Source organism: Ambystoma mexicanum, chromosome 6p (genome assembly GCF_040938575.1).
Source record: "Ambystoma mexicanum isolate Mex_15411 chromosome 6p, UKY_AmexF1_1, whole genome shotgun sequence".
Lineage (NCBI taxonomy): Eukaryota > Metazoa > Chordata > Amphibia > Caudata > Ambystomatidae > Ambystoma > Ambystoma mexicanum.
The window spans coordinates 458,345,846-458,366,733 of NC_090935.1; the positions used below are offsets into that span (position 1 = coordinate 458,345,846).

The 20,888-nt window shown below is 41.6% G+C and overlaps 1 protein-coding gene across 2 annotated transcripts in view; it reads left to right on the forward strand.

Moving 5' to 3' along the window:
• ITGA1 (integrin subunit alpha 1) overlaps positions 1 to 18,030 on the forward strand; it is a 1,202,180-nt gene extending 1,184,150 nt beyond the window's left edge. For both annotated transcript variants that reach the window (XM_069627258.1, XM_069627257.1), the window contains 2 exons: positions 8,459 to 8,575; positions 12,932 to 18,030. In XM_069627258.1, coding sequence (XP_069483359.1) covers positions 8,459 to 8,575; positions 12,932 to 12,976 — 162 coding nt within the window. In that variant the 3' untranslated portion in view covers positions 12,977 to 18,030. The remainder of the gene's footprint in view (positions 1 to 8,458; positions 8,576 to 12,931) is intronic.
• Positions 18,031 to 20,888: the final 2,858 nt, after the last annotated feature.

Below are 20,888 nucleotides of genomic sequence, written 5' to 3' on the forward strand. Positions count from 1 at the left end.
TTAAGAGGGAATGAGGGTGGGTTGTGTGCACATTCCTTCCTTGTCTGTCTCCATGACTAATGCAGAGCTGTCTGCCATAGTTGCAGTGTTATGGCTTTACCACTTACCCACTTGTGAACAAAATGTTATCTTGCGCCTGCACTGATTAAAAACTATGACACTTAGTTTTTATGAATAAACTAGCTTTTCCCTGTGTAACATACACCATTCTAGCATATCTGAAAGGTCAATATCAGTTTTTAATTCATAGGGTCACTTCTGTCCCCGTTCTTAAATATTGGAAGTACCACAATCACTTCCAAGAAGGAGACATAGTTCCCTATTATTAATGGTCATTTAAAAGGCTAAACATATTTGATGGAATGAGAGGTATGCATGCTATAAGAACAGTATCTAAGTTCCATTGATCACACGGGCCTCCATGATGTGTCTTTGTATATGCATAATATTCCACCTTGTTCCATTGCAGAGTGCCTGTGATCACATAAGATTGCGTAGTAGCATAATTAAAGTGTCTACTTTCAGTTTTAGCTCGTGAGGAGGCATTCATCCAACAGCATTTCACTCTTTAGAGACTGAAACGTTGAGCCAGCAATTCATTGTTAATTGAAATTGGAACCGCCGTGCCCTGTGTGATTAGAAGTGGGGGTAGAAAGAAGTAACTTGAAATTATTCCGAATGTTTGTGATAGTTGAAGGTGACCACATAGGACCATGCTCAATCGGTTTGTTGAAATGATAGCTGTTGAAGTGGGTGCACTTTGCCATTTGAACAGCAGAGGGCAACCAAACACTGATACATTACATCCATATTTTGAAATTTTTGCTGTTGTTGAAGTGAGGGCACTTTGCCATTTGGACAGCAGAGGGCAACCTAACACTGATAAATTGCATCAGCTCAGTACAGAAATATACCTAAGCGTTTTATATATATAAATAAGTAGCTGGATGAAATATTCAATGAGCCCATGAAGTAGGCGGCCTCTTGCAGCTGCACATTGTATGTCCCCCAATTCACAATATATTAGTATGGATGACAGTCACCGAAAAAGTATACAAGCTAAAAAAAGACAGAAGCTCATACTAATTTTAAAACAATCAAAACACATTTCAATAATCAGAAGACCTTTTGGGTACAATGCATGCAAATACATAACTTCATAACCCAGCCGGAGTTTTATTGTGACCACAAAACATGGTAGAGGTTAAGAGAAAATGAATTTGGTGCTCTATACCTGCGCCTCAACTTACACAATGAACTATTTTCTTGTGGAAACTCATGCATCTATTTCTCTGGGTTCCCTTCGCTGCTGGTGGATAGGTAGCAGAAGGATGAAATAGTCTGGGAAATTGGGAATTATTGTAGGGAATATGGAATGGGGGAGGTCTCTGCTGGAAATGTTTGGGAAGGCCTCAAGGCCACCATTGGATGTGTACAATGTTATGTTAAATGCCAGTAATCAGTGAAACTGATTCAAACTGGACTATCTCAAGCAGAACTATTGTGAGAAAGAGGATAAAGCTGATCAATAATTTGCTAATATAATGCAAGTGCAAAAAATTGAGCAAAACAAAAGAGGTAATGGCTGGATTGTTTAGATTTAATCTTAACCTCTGGCATCACTCTGGGAAACCTGTCTGACCATTGTTCTTCTCCTGTCAAGCCATTAAAGTGAGGGGAAATACCATAAGCAAAGCAGGCATGGTACCAACCCAAAAGGAGTAGTCCAGCCCAAACTGCTTGATCACATCCCTTCTGCACAAGATCACAGTCATACTCAGGCATGTTTCAACCTCATTGGGCATCATCAGTGAGAAGTAGCTTGGGTCCGTAGGCCCAACAGGCACAGGACCCATGTCTGGGAATACCCACCCCACTAAGGGTGACTAAAGAAAATTCAAAGAGATGATGACTGGAAGGTTTAGAAGTAATCTTGACCTCTGACATTACTCTGGGCAATCCTCCTAACCATCTTTATTTGCCTGCCAATCCATTAGAGAAAGGGGAAAGACCATATGCAATCAGATTTGCACCCACCCAAAAAGGGGCAGTTCAGCCCAAAATGGTATGTCACATTCCTTCTGCACAAGCCTACAAGCATCCCCAGACATGTTTCACCATCATTAGTGAGGAGTAGCTTGGGTCTCTAGATGCAACAGGAAATGGACTCATGTCTGGGCATACATGTCCCGGTCAAGGTGACTAAAGCAAAACAAAAGAGGTGATGGCTGGAAGATTTAGAATTAATCTTAACCTCTAGCCTCACAAAGTGTAAAGCATGGAACTATTCTTGGTATAAGGGAGGACACTGGAAGTGTGAAAAGGGATAGGGCGTGCATAGGTGTCTAATTTGAATACATTTATAGTGCAATATATGTAGCAAAGACAAGATGGGAAAGATCTGCAATTGCGGATTATTTGCCTGGGGTGACACTACCCAGAGCTTCACTTGGAGGACGTTCACCTCCTGGGTGAACTTAAGTCCATTAATGGAGATGAAGACAGCCATCGAAGGGATGAAAGGACAAAGGCCTATGATGATACAGGGTTAACTCTTTAATTCTATAAGGTATACATGAACCTTTTTTGCTCTCTTCTTGCCCCAAATATTTGACTAATTCCTTATAGACAACAGGCTGCTTAGGCCTCTTGTAGACTGATGTCATTATCAAACTGGTATCTGTTGGGCATAACACAAAAGGGTTTGTGTAGGTTATCCTTTGTGAAACGAGAGATAGAGCTGTTTGCAGAGGTACAAATGCAGACATGAGTAGGAACAAGTATGCATGAGGAGACAACACACATGGTTAGCGTGGTATAGTAGTTGAGGGGTAGATTGAAAACAGATGCACTACACCAGAATACTGTGCAGATTTGCAGACTTGTCAAGCATCACTTAATTTCTCTACAGCATATACCACTACGCTTATGTGAGATTGACTCCCTCTAAAGTGTTGCTTTCATTTCAGGGAATTGTTCAAAATCACCTAATCACTCTGTGCACTGTACTGATGTGTAGACGTCAATATTTGCTTGTAGTGTTAAATCATTCAATTCTTTAACATACCAATCATTATCATCCGTCAATTCCAATTTTGGGAGCCGATTTTATTATTTTGTCTGTCAGCAGTGACTCTCATGGTACTCAATATGTTTGACTCGCTCTCACCATAACGAGTGGTCTCTGGGGTTCCATTATTTCTCTCATGTTATTCTACCTATTTGACACAATCTCATCACCGCCACTGTCCCTGGGGGTCCCATCATGTCTTTCATGTTCTTTATCCTGTTTGACAGAGTCTCATTGCCGTCAATGTACTCTGGGTTTCCATCGTGTTGCTCATGCTATTCAATCAGTTTGACGCAGTCTCATCACCGCCAGTGTATTCTGGGATTCCATTACGTCGATCATGCTATTCAATCAGATTGACGCAGTGTCATCACCGCCAGTGTACTCTGGGTTTCCATCATGTCGCTCATGCTATTCAATCAGATTGACGCAGTGTCATTACCGCCAGTGTACTCTGGGTTTCCATCATGTCGCTCATGCTATTCAATCAGTTTGACACAGTCTCATCACTGCCAGTGTATTCTGGGTTTCCATCATGTCGCTCATGCTATTCAATCAGTTTGACACAGTCTCATCACCGCCAGTGTACTCTGTGTTTCCATCATGTCTTTCATGCTATTCAATCAGATTGACACAGTCTCATCACTGCCAGTGTATTCTGGGTTTCCATCATGTCGCTCATGCTATTCAATCAGTTTGACACAGTCTCATCACCGTCAGTGTACTCTGTGTTTCCATCATGTCTTTCATGCTATTCAATCAGATTGACACAGTCTCATCACCGCCAGTGTACTCTCGGTTTCCATCATGTCGCTCATGCTATTCAATCAGTTTGACACAGTCTCATCACCGCCAGTGTACTCTGTGTTTCCATCATATCTTTCATGCTATTCAATCAGATTGACACAGTCTCATCACCGCCAGTGTATCCTGGGTTTCCATCATGTCGCTCATGCTATTCAATCAGTTTGACACAGTCTCATCACCGCCAGTGTACTCTGTGTTTCCATCATGTCTTTCATGCTATTCAATCAGATTGACACAGTCTCATCACCGCCAGTGTACTCTGTGTTTCCATCATATCTTTCATGCTATTCAATCAGATTGACACAGTCTCATCACCGCCAGTGTACTCTGTGTTTCCATCATATCTTTCATGCTATTCAATCAGATTGACACAGTCTCATCACCGCCAGTGTATTCTGGGTTTCCATCATGTCGCTCATGCTATTCAATCAGTTTGACACAGTCTCATCACCGCCAGTGTACTCTGTGTTTCCATCATGTCTTTCATGCTATTCAATCAGATTGACACAGTCTCATCACCGCCAGGGTCTCCTGTGGTACCATCATGCTTCTCATGTTATTCACTCTGTTTATGTGATGCTGCTGATTAGTCCAAGTAGACAAGGCATCAGTGTACATCAATGTTCACATGCTACCTGGCATGGTGCTTCCAACATTCAGGACTTCTGACTTTAAGAGGACATTAAATCCAACAAATACAGCTTTCCTGTTTAACCCATTTAAAAGTTCAGCTTCTAGCGTAAACATGTCTGCAAAGAATAGCCTCGGATTGTGTGTTACCTTTAATGTCAAAAGAGGCTAAATATAATTGTGCTATAGACTCTGACTTGAGAATAAGCAGCCACGGTAATGACATTGATGGGTCTGCCAATTACCATCTATATTTAGATAGACACTTAATGGTTCAGTTGTCTAGACGTGTGCCTTGCCCAGAGTCCATTTTTAAATGGTTTATCTATGTATTTGTATTGTAACCTGTCACATGCAACCCAGATGCTGCAAAGTGTTTTATGTCAGCTGTTCCTCCCTGTCTTCCTCTCTGGAGTCTGTAATACTCGATCTAGACCGTTGATTGTCCGACGTGAGGGAGACTGCTCACCTCACCCCTGTCATCCAGATCTTTTCCTGGTTCCCTTCCAATGCCAGATTGCTTTTAGAAATGACCTGCACTCCTTTTAGAGAGCGCCTATTTAGATACACATTGATCCTTGCTGGTGTATTTAGAGTTCACACATGTAACTATGTGAATGAAAATGCCAATTTATAAACAATACAAGAGACAAAGTATAATCATGTGGACTGTGAACAACCATCCAATGTTAGCCTGTTAAATGCTTATAGAAATACGTTACAAGCATTTGTGTTTAAAATATATTTTAATTACTTCTGCTTAATTTGTTTTCAGTAGGTCCCCGGTTTTTATGGTGTACCTTTACTCTCTTTGTTTATTGTTTAGTTATGTTTACTTTGTATACAATAGGTGTAATAAATAACATTACCACCCTGGCAGGGGGTGGCAGCCAGTCAGGTGGCAAGGAACGCGGGCTTGAACCTCTGGTGCAAGACCGCGTTCCACGCCGCCTGATGGCCGCTCCCCATCGCCACCATCATCCCTCCACCCTCCATCCCTGTTTATTATTTTAATCCCCCGCCAACTTAACTTATTTCAGCTGGGGCAGCACTGCCGCACCTTCCACTCGGCTCCCGACAGCAGCCATGTAAAAATGGCCATATTTGTAATGGATTTTTCTTCCTTCAATGTGACGCACTCGGCGTCCTGTTGAAGGAAGGAAAATCCTTTTTTTTTGTTTGCACCTCAGATTACCACTTTGGTAACCCGGGGTGCTAATCAGCCTGGGGAACCTCTTTAAAGGTCCTCCTTCTGCTCGGACCTTTAACTCGGGCCCCAGGCCGATAACACCGGATCCGGCACACCGGATTGGGTGTTAACACCACAATAAAAGAAAATGGTGCATTTGGCTAGGCAGACTGGCAGGTCATTCTCACCCGAAAGCCTGGCCTATGCTCTAAATTCCCCTCTCCTTATCTTCTCATTTCATTCTAATTCCAAGGTAGAAAAATCCAAGAGTGCGTAACAAAGATGTATCCCCCTCGTCATACATTTAGTTAGCCATCCCCATGTGCATTTGACCTGTAACAATTTCCCAGCCTTAGGGGATGGAAGTTTCCAAATGTGTCAGGAATGTTTGCATAGCGTTCTATCTAATTACTAAATCCAACCCTAGTTCTCGATAACAGAAATGCCATTACTGAATCTCTCCTCAAAGACAGGCTTTCAACTCAGCTAAAACAATCATTAATTATCTCCTGAACCTGAACAAATCTGCAGATGACCCCAATATACTGATCAACTACACACAGTGGGCCTCATCACGAGTTTGGCGGTAACCCTTAAATCCGGCGGTAGCGCTATTACTGCCAGATTTAAGGGTCTGCCAAATCAGGGCTTTGGCGGATTTCTCCCCAGCTCTGAGCTGGGGGGAAATTCGCCGAAAATTTGCGGTCATACTGCCGGCGGGAAATCCGTCGGCGGTATGAGCGCGAAATTTCCCCATTGAGCCCGATGGGGAATGGGGCATTCCCGAATGGGCTTAATGGGAAATGGGGACTTCCATTACCGCCAAACCCGTGATCTGGCGCTAATAGCGCCGGGGGGTTTGGCGGTAGGACAGATAGCGCCAGCGCTATTAGCACCGGCGTTACCACCCAACTCGTGATGAGGCCCAGTATGTCAATCCGCCCTCCTAACCCTCCGCTTTGCAGAATTCATCAGCGGGACGCCACAAGAGAGGTTCAGCAGAAGTGGGAACACAAAACCTTCGGCACACTTCTCCCCTGCAGGATGTTGATAAAGAACAAGATAAGCAAAGACTGTAGCCAGTGATTGATTGTGTAAAAACACTTGAACAAACTTTAGCCACCATGCAGGGGTGGACTGGGAACCAAAAGAGGCCCTGGAACAAAATGTCAAAGTGGCCCCCTATTGCACATCTTCAGCAAGCCTAACCCTTTTCCTATGAGAAAATGTCGAAATGAAATAGGTTACCACACAAAAGAGGCGCAGAGTGCAGAGGTCCACTGGGTAATCACCAGAGTTCCCTATAGGCCAGTCCACCCGTGGCATAAACTAGGACTATCACCACCAATTTTTTAAGGTATCTCACCTAGATTTTGTCGTCGGTTGGTGGTTTAATTTAGCCGCAATCTCTCACAATCGCTGCCTGACCTCCAGATCTAATTTAAATGTGGGCATCTGACAATATTCAGACCTGAGGAATGAGCTGTGCAGGCTGTGAGATGCACAGAGCCAGGAGTGTGTTGGTGGTGCAGGCCGTGCACCGCTGGACTGCTACATCACACTCTCTGATTCTACCACGGGGTGACGGAAGGTTTCCTAAAAGGTGTTGACAGACATATGTCTCAAAGTACTTAAAAAGTCTAATATGTAAACAGCAGAATAACTCTACCGGAAGTCTACCGGTCGTGTGTGCTATGTGTGTGACATTTCTATTGAAAAGTATGTTTTTGGAGTTGAATAGTGTCCTCCATAAGCTGTTTCATACTCTCTAGTGTACATCAATGCATAGAATAGCATGTTTGTGGCCTGGCCATCCGAGAGGATAGCCTTGGGGCAACGTGCTCGCCTTGAAAGCAAGACGACACAGAGTAGCACAGGTTGGATCCCCGGATCCGCGCTTAGAAACCTCCGGGTGTTAAGCGTGTTATAAATAACCTATCATATCATATCATAGTAAAAACAGTCTTTCCTATGCATTGCTGGGCAAGAATGTCCTCCTCTGATGTTTTTTATTCTCTCTCAGTTGTCTTAATGAGTGGAGGTTGAGCATCTTTCTTATTGGACATCCCCAAACACTACCCATCAAGTACCAATACCTGCTTGACTCTGATTGTTCTTACTAATCCACGCAGCATTACTTTTGACATAATGGGCCTCATCACGAGTCTGGCGGTAACCCTTAAATGCGGCGGTAGCGCTATTACCGCCGTATTTAAGAGTCTGCCAGATCATAGCCTTGGTGGATTTCCCCCAGCTCTGGTGTGCTATTACCGCCGGCGGGAAATATGCCGGCGGTAATAGCGCAAATTTTCCCCATTGGGCCCAATGGGGAATGAGGAATTCCCAAATGGGCCCAATAGGGAATGGGCAATAACCGTTCCGCCAAACCCGTGATCCAGCACTAAAAGCGCTGGGGGGTTTGGCGGTAGGGCTAATAGCGCCGGCGGTAATAGCACCAGCGTTACTGCCCTATTCGTGATGAGGCCCATCTTGTTATCTTAGTTATATGATTTGTGTACATGTAATAAATGATAAATATAGAGAAGTACATGTAATAACTAATAAATATAGAGAAGTAAACCAATTGCATTTAAGAATGGATTATGTCACAATAATAGTTTCTATACTTTCAGAGAAGAGTAGAGTAGTTACATTTATATCTTTTACTTGAAAAAAATGTATATGTATGGTTGTACACAATATGTGCAAAAACAAACAATTAATTTCTAGAAATGTAATGTGAATGTTTGAATAACTTACAGACAGTGATCAAAGTTTCAAAAGAACTTCATCCTGGAAGGGTACCCCTGTGGGTGATTCTACTGAGCGCATTTGCTGGACTCCTTATTCTGATGCTGCTGATATTGGCATTGTGGAAGGTAAGTGCCTACTCTCTGAAGATAACAATTAACCTTTAATGTGCATTTGGGGGTTATGTTTCTAGTTTTGGCTGGAAGCCAAAGCTATTTCATTGGAATTCAGCTAGGGGTGGGATGGCATGTGAGGAGAGGGACACAGCTAATGGATGTCTGCTGTGTAGAGCAGCCCAATGTTATTTCAAGGCAGTCTTGATGCCTATTACTGGTGCAATACAAATGTCTAAACCAAGTGTGACTTTAGCCACTTGATTTGTAACCAGTTTGTGTATGCTTACATCTGTTCTTTGCACTGAGGTCCTGTTATAAAAAGTCTTGGCAACGCCAATCATGTTGGCTTATTCATAAATAATAGATAGGCATATGCTAGGCAATGCTATTGTTTGCCCAGATACTCACACCATGTTTCGGCTTTTGCTGTCGTATGGCCAGGTAGTACAAGTGGCAATAGCAGTGCCTGCCAAATGGCATGCCCTGATTACAAAAAGCCCAAACGTTTGAACATGTTTCACCTTGTTTTTGTGTTGACTTTCTTGGAAACACAAATCCAGTTAGGCAGGGTGCCAGAGAAACATTCGTTGGGCATTCTTGCTTTCCATACACAAAGGAAAAAGCCATGGTCAGATGTTAATATATTGTTGAAGAATTGCCGTAATTATTACATTACACGCAATATCACGAGTGATGATCACACGTTGCTTTCTCGCAGCCAGTCCTGAGTACAGCCTGTAATGTCCTTTTTAAAGTTACACTGTGTCAGGACATTTGGGCTTTGACTCCCTTGAACATTGGCCAACGTGTTCAGTCCAAGGAAGATCTTTCATTCTAGAGATAATACAACACGTTGCTGCCTTATTACTTTTCTAATGCCGGCTCAAGTTAATAACGCTACGTAGCCACATCTACAAGCACGAAACACTTTTACAACTGTAAGCTGGACAGAGATGTAATAAACGTCCTCATGTTCACAAAATAAGGGAGGCCACGATTTCTCAAATCAGTAGCGGTTCCTTGATCAGTCTTGATGCGGTGCATTTCTACACGGAAGGTAAAGCAAAGCAAATGTCAGCATTATGCCATTGATAGCGAAACACAAAGAGGCTCGTTCTTTTAAAACAAGAGGAAACTGACCAGAGGGAGTGACTGCGCTTGAACGCCTGTGCAACTCAATCCCCAACATGCTTTTTGATCATTGGTTGTTTTAGGAAAGGAACACAAATCACTTTAACACCGTTCTTTTGCACTTCATATATTTATGCGTCACATAAAGCATTTACAAAAATGTATTGTGGAATATTTCGGTTTTCAGCAGGTGTGCAACACAGGTGGATTCCATATCAATCCAATGTGTTGATGCCAGCATGAGAATAACATGCAGCCATGAAATAGATCATATAAATACATAATCTATAAATAAATAAACAATACATGATATATACATAAATAAACAATATATAAATAAATAAACAATAATGAGACATATACATAAATAAACAATACAACAATGAATGTATACAGTTTCTCTAGGTGAAGTGGGACTGCAGAGGGGAAGTCATCAGTAACCCCACTCTATGTGCAAAACATTTCTAAAATCCCACAGAGAGTAAAATAAGTATCAAACCTGACATAACTCTTCCACAACAGATTTGAAACTTCTTTTCTGCACTCTGGGGTTGTCATTGGTGACCTTACTTCTGAAAGAGTCTTTTGTGTGGTGAGGGCACAGAAGAGCAGTGACTTGATTCAATGTACAAGGCGGGCAAGGCATGGATTAGGGGAGATTATTTTTAAAAAGGTAGCAGGCGCTCCTCTCCAGAAAGAACATGGCATGATAAACTGTTCTGAGATGAGAGTTTGCAGCACACGCTTTTTGCTCACTGTACCTTTCACAGATGGGAAATATTCATTTGCATATCAGTCTTTGTCCCGCCCACATGGGCAGTCCAGCACTGAAATGCTATGGCAATTCCTCTCTGAACAAGAGTACCACCAGCAACCCCATACATGTGTTTCAGCCTTGTTGGGCCTCATTAGTGAGGTGAAGATGTGCCTCACTGAGCACAGTGAGCAGGGAGACCACGTCTGGTTGCCCCCAGATAACTTAGGGTGACCAACCCCAAGTTCCTTACACATATTTCACAAAAGGTAGCAGGCACTCCTCTCCAGAAAGAACATGGCATGATAACCTGTTCTGAGGTGAGAGTTTGCAGCCCACACTTTTTGCTCACTGTACCTTTCACAGATGGGAAATATCCATTTGCATATCAGTCTTTGTCCCGCCCACATGGGCAGTCCAGCACTGAAATGCTATGGCAATTCCTCTCTGAACAAGAGTACCGACAGCAACCCCATACACGTGTTTCAGCCTTGTTGGGCCTCATCAGTGAGGTGAAGCTGTGCCTCTCTGAGCACAGTGAGCAGGGAGACCACGTCTGGTTGCCCCCAGGTAATTTAGGGTGACCAACCCCAAGTTCCTTACACATATTTCACAAAAGGTAGCAGGCGCTCCTCTCCAGAAAGAACATGGCATGATAACCTGTTCTGAGATGAGAGTTTGCAGCACACGCTTTTTGCTCACTGTACCTTTCACAGATGGGAAATATCCATTTGCATATCAGTCTTTGTCCCGCCCACATGGGCAGTCCAGCACTGAAATGCTATGGCAATTCCTCTCTGAACAAGAGTACCACCAGCAACCCCATACATGTGTTTCAGCCTTGTTGGGCCTTATCAGTGACTGGACTGCCCATGTGGGCGGGACAAAGACTGATATGCAAATGGATATTTCCCATCTGTGAAAGGTACAGTGAGCAAAAAGCGTGTGCTGCAAACTCTCACCTCAGAGCAGGTTATCATGCCATGTTCTCTCTGGAGAGGAGCGCCTGCTACCTTTTGTGAAATATTAGGGGAGATAAGGTAAGCCTGCCATTGATTCAGCACATAAGCGAGGTGGTCCCCAGAACGGAAAGCTGAAGAGCATTTGCATAGAGCAGGTCTAATCAGAGTATGTTACCAGGTGAGTTTGTCATAAACTGAAATCTGCTTCATAATTACCTGCCTAAATGAAGACCGTTTTTGCACAGGGAATTTGCCCTATCATATTGTGGATTTAAAATAACACAGCTGCTTCCTACACCAACCAACAAAGAAAACAGTTGTTTTTTTGTTCTCACTCTAATGAAGCTCAGAGTAAATATGCAGCTCAACATTCAAATACTGAACAACACGAAATGCAGCCATCCCAACAGAGACTGTATCATGATAATAGCAGAATATGAAAGAAATGAACGTGAGAGCACCAGTAACGAAGGTTGTGCCCATCACCTATGGATGGTCTTTTCCTAGGTCGTTGTTCTAACCTGTAATCCACCAAGACTATACAAGTGCATAGGTATCTGAGAACAGGCCTCCAGAGCACCCTGTGGAAAGAGCATGGATGTGCAGCCATCGTGATCTCTGTTGAATGACATGGAAAAGCCTACTGCCAAAACAATAGAATGTGGCTCAAGCGGCCACATCCAGGGCAAATGATGGATCCAAAGTAATGGCGCTTTATGTTGATGCAGTTTTAGAAGATCTCCCACTGAAAGCTTTGACAGGATTTATAGGTCCAGCAATAAGCTGCTGCATTACTCTGTGTGTATTAGTGTGTACATCTCACTCAAGGTTTTCAGGGTTATCATGCTCTCAAGTATTAGATTCACGTGTTTCAAGGTTCGCGCCTTCCAATACTTGGGTTAGGCCCATTATAAATTCAATATCATATCATATCATTCTATTTATGGCTGTACTCTCACATGCTACTCACATGAAAGACTCAAAGCTGCTGGAAGTGTTATATAACTTATCAAACTTTAAATTTAAGAATGCTGTGTTTGATAATGAAAAGGTAAACACGTTTTGGAGAAATGTGATTAGAAATAGGTGCTATAATTGTATTTTGGTAATTCTGTCTCACGTCCCACTTCCTGGTAAAGGAAAATAATATTTAATGCCAAGCAATTCATTATATATGTCGGTGGAATAAGTCAGCAAATATTTATTTTCCAAAATGCATTTAGCAAGTTTTATCACCACTTTAATAGTTCAACTTCTCAAACTTAGTGAAGCTGAATTTGACTAATTTAACATATGTATACACAGTTAAGTATATTCCAAAAGGTGTTGCATCAGCTTCTGGAGCTGCTTATGCAACTCATCAAATAATTGTCAGAACCCACATAATAGTGGGCAATCATTTTCCCTGGAAAAACATATGCACACAATCATGTAAGGTCATTGTTGTGAATTTTAAAAAAATTGATAAATCCAATATATGACCTAATTGAGAGTTGTTTTGATCACATTTTATTTTACCAGGCAGGTTTTTTCAAAAGGCCGTTGCAAGAGAAAATGGAAGAATGAAGTGAGTCTCTTAAGAAAACATGTTCACTTTTTGGATGAAAAGGCAGTCGAGTACTGAAGACAATGAACATATGTGGAAATTCATCAGGGATAATTCCTTTTGTAAAAAGAAAAAGAAGAACTTTGTATAAAATAGCATATATTTACAATATTTCATCTTTTGTAACAGAACAAGTTTTGAACTACGGCTCATTTCTGTTGAGCAAATCATCCTGAAACTTTGTAGGTTCAAATATGTGTTGGAAAATGTATTGATGTATGTGTGCAATTACCATGAGTTTCAGTTATTGGGCCTGATTTAAAAAGCTTTTTTAAGGGGATTGTGCCATTGTAAAAGGCTTTTGTAAATAATGCCCACAGTTTTAAATATCTATAAGTACCAATCTTTATTTTCTCAATGAGACCACAGCTCAGAAATGTTTCTTGTAGCAACCTGATACCATGTTCACCACAATACATGAACAATTGTACATTTCTAAAAGTGATTTGTTTTTTGGCACAACAGAATGTACAGTTCTTTCTGCAAAATAATTCATATTGTTACAGGTAATCATCACATCACAGAACATTCAACACAAGTGGTATTATGGAAATGAAGCAACAAATGGGGAAAGTTTGCAGCTGAGAATTTCTTTTCTCAACAAACAAGAGCAGCCTTTGTTCCTCTCATGTACCATGCAGTTGTCACGCCTTTTAGTTACTGCTTAATGGCCAGCAACAATATTTTACTTGGATGTTTGCAAATAGGGTCAGCCATAACTTTTGGGTGTTAGTCTATGCACCCAGGTATTTATAGAACGAGAAGAATATCTTTAGAGTGAAACTGTAGATATTGTTGCATCGCTAGACAGATTTTGTGGGATTTAACTTATATAGTGAAAGAACATATCATATTGAGACCACCGATATGAGAAGTTCCCAAATCAAATGAATGAGCTTTGAACCTGTATCTCATAAAAATCTGACTTCAGGAAGACAGTCGGCTGTCAATTCTTTCAAAGGATCTTCCTGTAAATCTTCCCATGTAAATGGCATTGTGTCCCTCATTCAGACCATGTGCAAACACTTGAGTTATGTTTTCCATATTAAAATAGAAGATCAATCAACAACTATATGGTTGAAGACATCATAAAAGGTGCGTTTTCATTCTGCATCTTTACGTATTAACCGCAAATGAATACATCATCCTAAAATGCCTTGATATCCTTTACATTTCATAATTCAGAAAACTGCATCAGATCAGGCAGATATGACCTACACGCATGGCAAATATCTTTGGTTTTACACTTTGTATTGAAGAAATTACAATAATGATCCATTTCACTAAAATGTATCATGTCACAGAAAAAGTCCTTGCGTTATGGAAAGCACTCTCACTTTCAGTGAAGAGACACCATTGAAAAGGCAGGATGGTGAAATCCATAAGCATCCTTAAGTAGCAGTATGCATACATTTCAAAAAGTACTAGTAGGCAGCTTGGAAGCAACGCTATCACATCTTTAACATATTAGATATTGGGCCTCATTACAAGTCAGCCAGGTCCGGAAAGAACGGTGGTGGTAAAACCGCCACCACTGTTCTTTCCAGACCGGCTGATTAAGAGTCCTGCAGGCAGGAGGTGTCACTCCCACCAGGTCTGACCTGGCGGGTTTAACACCACCCGCCGGTAGGCGGACATGGAAACACCGGCTCTGTCATACATGCCAAACCTGGAACTTCAATGATCAAGTCAGGGTTTGGGACCAGAAAGGGTCTGTAATAATGTCTTGGTGCAGACGGATGTTCTAGGTACGTTTATGCAATGCACTTTAACTGTACATTCTTTGCATACTTCACCTGCTGCCACCTAGCACTAGTGTATTACTCAGTTGGTAAAGCTCACTGTACATCCTGATTAGTTAGCTTTCTGCACACAATATAAAGGCTATGTTTTTCTGCACCGTTTTACTAAAGCATGCAAGTTGGTCTGTTCTAACTGCAGCCATATGGCCAAAACAAATCCTCTTAGTAGGTTGTATATTTACATGGTAGAACATGAAAGGTTTTAACAAAAACAGTCAGACGTACATGTTTTCTCTTGGTTTGCATATATATTTCTTGTCACCTTATATGCGTGGCTTTCTGCCTTCACCAAACACGCAAGTCATAAGTATTTGAAGTTTTGTGTTTAGGAAACCTCAGTAGATCTTTTGAATCGGCTCAGGGTATCTTTTATCATACGGGTCAAACAAATACAAGTGACATTTCAAACAGTAACACTCTTGATTCATATGCCATTTTGTAACAGGCAAATACACTTTTGATAGTTGAAAGTGAAATCTTGTGTCAGAGGCATTCTCTAGGTCGGGGTACCCAATCAGATGATCAGGCCAAATACACTTTACCGTGTAGTAGACCCTGATTTAAGATCAGTTTTATCATGTAAATTGCATGATGGTTTTATTTTTTATTTTCTAATAACAAGTGTAGTACTGGAGTGTTTACATGTCTATAATTCATTTTGTTATGACAAACAAAGAGTGATTGAGTGACCTTGCAATTGACACAGAGTGTAGCACATCACTAGTCCGGATTTTATCTGATAACAGCCATCTATCTTATCATTTCATTGTGATGCAATAAAGCTTCCTTTAGAGCCCTTGCACAGAGTATATGTATTATCACATATATTCACTGTGAAAAACAGTCCTCCATGCTCAATGTTGTGTGTGAGATAGAAAAGATCCAATGGAAAAGGGTAGAAAAGTAAATGAAACAAAAACAAAAGTAACCAGAGAAAGAGACGGAAAGAGAAAGAGTAGGAAAGAAATTAATACAAATTCACAAAATAAAATAAAACTGCATAGCAACGGAACATGAATAAACAGAGCGAGAAGGAAAGAGAGGGGACAAAATGAAGTTCAACAAAGAAAGAGATATTGAGAGAAGTATAATATTTATCAAAGGGAAAGATTAAAAGAAAAATACTGATCATGTCTAGAAAAAGAGACACAGGGCCTCATTACACGGAATGCGGTAAACCATGGTGCTATTAGCACCATGGTTGCCGCCGGTACCATACCGGTACCACCATGGAGAAAAGGGGAATTACCACCCTATTCCAAGGTTGGCGGGGCGGTAATTCCCCCTTTCTCCACGGCCCTTCCCCATTCCCATTTTTGCCCCATAGGGCTCAATGGGAATGGGGAAGGGGCTAATTACGGTACCGCAAATTGCGGTACCGTAATTAGCACCAAGGTCCCTTTGCGGGGCCCAACTTTAATGGCTGGTCTACACCAGCCGTTAAGGTCAGGTCCCTCAAAGGGACCTCGTAGTAAGGTAGTAAGGGTTTACCGGTAACAGTGCCCTTACCGTTACCGGTAAACCCTTACCACCTACCGTGTAATGAGGCCCACAGAAAAGCAGCAAACGGAAGAGCCAATGGAGAAAGAACAATACCAAAAATGAATAGAGGTGGTCAGAGTAAACTGTCAGACACCAAGCAGTTAGAACCGACGCAAAGATACTGATATGTTATAAGTAGAACAATACCCACAACTGTTCCCAAATGTATATTGCAAGTCATCTCTGGGACTCGTGACTTCATAAATACTTTGTACTGACACCAAATAATCATGGTACGTCTTTTCTCATTTTTAAAAAGTGATATCTTCACATATCTTAACGATTATTAATGATATGACTTTGCCCAGTACACAGTCAAGCTCTGAAGCAGCACTAGCCCGCCCAGCGACTGGTTAAGGATGTCACTCTGACGTGTGCTATGTTACTGTATGAGCAGAGGATCTTCAGTTCAAAGGAGGAGACTTGGGACGTGGTAAAATGAAAGAGGAGGGACAAAGAGATGGAATAAATGCAGCAATGCTAACATACACAATCTAGAAAAGAGGGACAAAAGGAGAGGAAAGGAAATGAAAGAAACAACAAGATAGCTGCACAAAAATGTAAAATGTACTAAAAGTGATGAAAACACGTACGGAAAAGGTGGACTGAGAAAGGGACGAGGAGCAGAAAGGGAACCGAAGTAATGATAAACTGGTTCATGAAAACTTCTAAATGGGAAGGGATAATGTAGTTGAAAATTAAAGGAAAGACAACGTTTAAGACAAGGTCTGTAGGTGTGTGTGTTAATATAAGGCAGATGAGATAAAAACATAAGAATAGCAGAAAACAAAAAAGATAAGAATAGAAAATGGCACTAGGGGCTTGGGGATCCACAGAGAGACCTGGCACAAGCGTATTGCACTGAATAAAACACAACAAACTGTGCAACAAGTCACCTTGTAGTCAGCTGCGTGGCAATAACATGACCCATTTCATAACATAAATTGTGGAGTTCTCACCAACGTTTAATGTTGAGATGTAGAAGGTAAGTGTTTGACTTCTGTTTCTGTACATCTGATTACGATTTTTACTGCAGAAAAGGTACATACGGCATTCATGTGATGAAATATCCTCCCATACAGTCTTATTTACTGTACAGTATAGACAACATTTTAACTTTACTTGAAAACGCTAGAATCGTGAAAGCACAAGAGCTACACTGAAACACAATAGTTATCTCTAGGTTCACACTGCTGTATTACACTGCACATTGCAAGAAACACAGGCGCTTTTGTACATATATATGTATTATATATATATCTTGTGATCAGTATTTGGATGATATGTCGTTTTTTTCTTAACAGTGTGTTATAGTTTAACAAGAACAGCTTTTTGCACTTAAGCGTCTGAAAAAGTTAAAATTCAGACAAAATATGCACCGTCTCACTGTCATTTGCAATATGTCTTTGAAGTAAACACACACCCATAACAATTAACACAATTGTCCTATGTTGGTATCTTCTGTTGCAGTTAGGTGCAATGGATTTTCAGGACAGAACCTACAGTTTATTAGAAACATGGAGAATTGAAATACATTGTATTTGTTTTGGTCACACTAAATCGAGTTGAAAGAAGAATTTTACTAAAACAATTCTTAGAAAATATATTGTGGCGTAATGCTTATGTGAGTGCAATACATGAGTACCAATAAAGAAAATTAGCCAGCTCAACTCCTACCTGGTGAACCTATTATCATTTCAGCTTGTTAGTTATACATTTAAGGCATACTTCACTTGAAATTGTTTATAATAAAAATAAGTTTGAAAAGTAGTTAACTAATACGTCACTGCTGTATCACAAAGCCATGCTTCATTATGACCCTGCCAGATGGGAAAAAAGGTCCTGGTATTTCCGTACAATTGGGATTTACCTACCGTTGATAGCACCTGTAATATCCTAGTAATAACCGGGTATCATGCACCAGTAACGGTAGGTCTGCTTGTCGGTATCCCGCTGGAATTACCGGCCTGATCCCGGAAAACACATAATGAGCCCCATTGTCTGGTAATGGATACAAATTGAATGAGTGTAATTGTTAATACTTAACATGTTTTACGTTTCTTTAAAACATTTCGAAATGCACTAAGTGCAATACAAGAAGTGCTTGTGTGATCTTCAATATGAGTGTGACAAAGTCCCGCTGCAACAATGCTGCTGGAATCCTGTGTGTGCTTTCCTTCTGCACCGTTTTACGAGTGTACAGGTAACTTGTTAACCACACCCCCTGTGTACGTCTCAATAAAGGGAGGCGTCTGCGCGCACCAGCACACGCGTACCAAGCAAGTCCCGACAAGTCCCTCTTTGCCTCAGGATGCTCTGCAACGTTGCTGCTGGAATCCTGTGTGTGCTTTCCTTCTGCAACGTTTACGGTATTTAATTGAATCAGAGACCGTTTTAAGGAGGTTATTCTCTACTGTGGACCACTTTATTTAGTGTAAACACTTTATTTGAACTTTATTTTCTTTCTGTTTCTTTAGAGCGTACCACGCCCCTCTGTGTACGTTTTAATAAAGGGAACCGTTCGCTCGCACCAGTGCACGTGCACCGAGCAAGTCCCGACAAGTCCCTCTTTGCCTCTTCACCGCGGCATCACGGCCGAGGCTGAGGGAATGTCTCGGTTTGCTCGGTTGCTGTGCAGTAATGGCTAACTCCCTAAAAACAGGCATGCCGAAGGGCCTGCTTCCTGTGAATCAGCCTTTGGCATTCAGGGCTGCAGGTATTAATACAAAGAACTGCTTTCTCAATCATACTTCCACTCCGAAGGCGGTGCGGAAGGCAGCAACTGCCAAACACGCTCCTAATGATTGTATAGACATCAGAACATTTGGCAAGGATGCTTCATCATCAACAAATGTCATGCTGACGGACAATGCAGTGAGTTCTTGTACTCCCATAATCCCTGCCCTTCTTTTCAATTTGGACCTGCCAGCTGCTCGACAAAAGATAAACTTTGAACCTCACAAACAACTACAATGTGGTGGGCAACCAGCACTAATTAATCCAACGTTGTGCATATCTCCACGTGCGGAACTTGCAAAAATGAACATTTCAATCACTGACAACAGCCTTTTGAACTCTGTGCCGTGCTCAGCCCCAGTTGGAGCTGTTAAGGCTCCTGTTGAGTGTCTAACGCCTGATGTTGTAATTATTGACCTGAATTTGTCTAATTCTGGTTTTTCTCCACAGCTTCTCTCAGATAATTTGTCTAAAACTCCAACAATATTTTCCAGTATTGGAACCGATTATTCTAGTATTCTTGTGTCCTTTTGTGTACCAACACCGCAGCAAGCTTGTGCTCCACCGTTGTTTACATTTAATGAAGTACCGATATGTTTGGCAGAAGCGTCTCTGCCGTGCTTACCCATCACTTCTGTGGAACCACTTCACAATATAGATGTAGTCAATTCTGTGCCAAATAGTCATGCCTTGATGGAAATTGCGTTAAAAGACACTCAATTTTCTCTTTCTGCCCTGCTTAAGTTATATGATACCCTTACTGAACAGGTTCACAAGCAAGCTTTACAAATTGAAAATCTTCTACTTTGGCAACAGAAAGCCACGCATAAATTGCAATCCAAAGGCACAAATCTGGGTCTGCGGACCCTGGTTCCTTCCACTCTGACGACAGCAACGAGTATGAGGCCTGCTGTCCTCTTGCCACCATATTTAGCTGGACCTGTACCGGTAGCGGGTTCGCCTGTGTTCAACCTGATTCCCCAAATTGATAATATTATTGGTGGTGTTGCCACTACTAGTGACACACTACCGGCTGACAATGGGTCCAACAACCCTATACAGAGCAAAATAATCGCATGTAGCACCTCTCGCAAAACTTCAGCAAAGTCTCCTCAAACCGCATATATACGTTTTTCTCTAAAAATGCCAAAAGGGGTACAAAACGGTCCAATTTTCCTCTCACCAAGCTATCTAAAAATCAACCAATGACAAAAAACAAAAAAGGCACAAAGATACGAACCTTTGTTAAAAAGTTAAACATACCGAGTATTAATGCAATTACAACTGCCCAAGTGATTTCCAAAAAATATCAGCTACTCAATTGTTCCAAGGCGAACAGATCGGAAGGTTGCCCATCTGATCCATCTCTTGCATATGCCCCACTTGACGCACTTGTGAGGCAACGTCGCAGCATTCTCATACAAGCACCAACAAGGGCAAACAACCTCTGGCACTGCCACCAAAATCCCTGATGACAAATGACACTAACTTGGCTCTCAATACTAGAGAATTCAAGAGATAAGAAAAGCAGTTGACGCCTACATGATTGGTCAATCTGCCTCTAAAATAGACAACCAACTCTCAATTCCGTCCAGGTCAAACGCTAAAAGGGTTAGCTTCAAGGATCAAAAGGCAAATGAAAACCTCTCAACACATATCTGGACATTGACAAAACCAGTGGCAAGGTACAACTTGGCCAGTTAGATAACCGAAAGCTGCACACTTCCACCTGCCCTGGTGTCAAAGATTCTTCGATTCCCTTATCATCTCAAAATTCTCTGCTGTCGCAGAT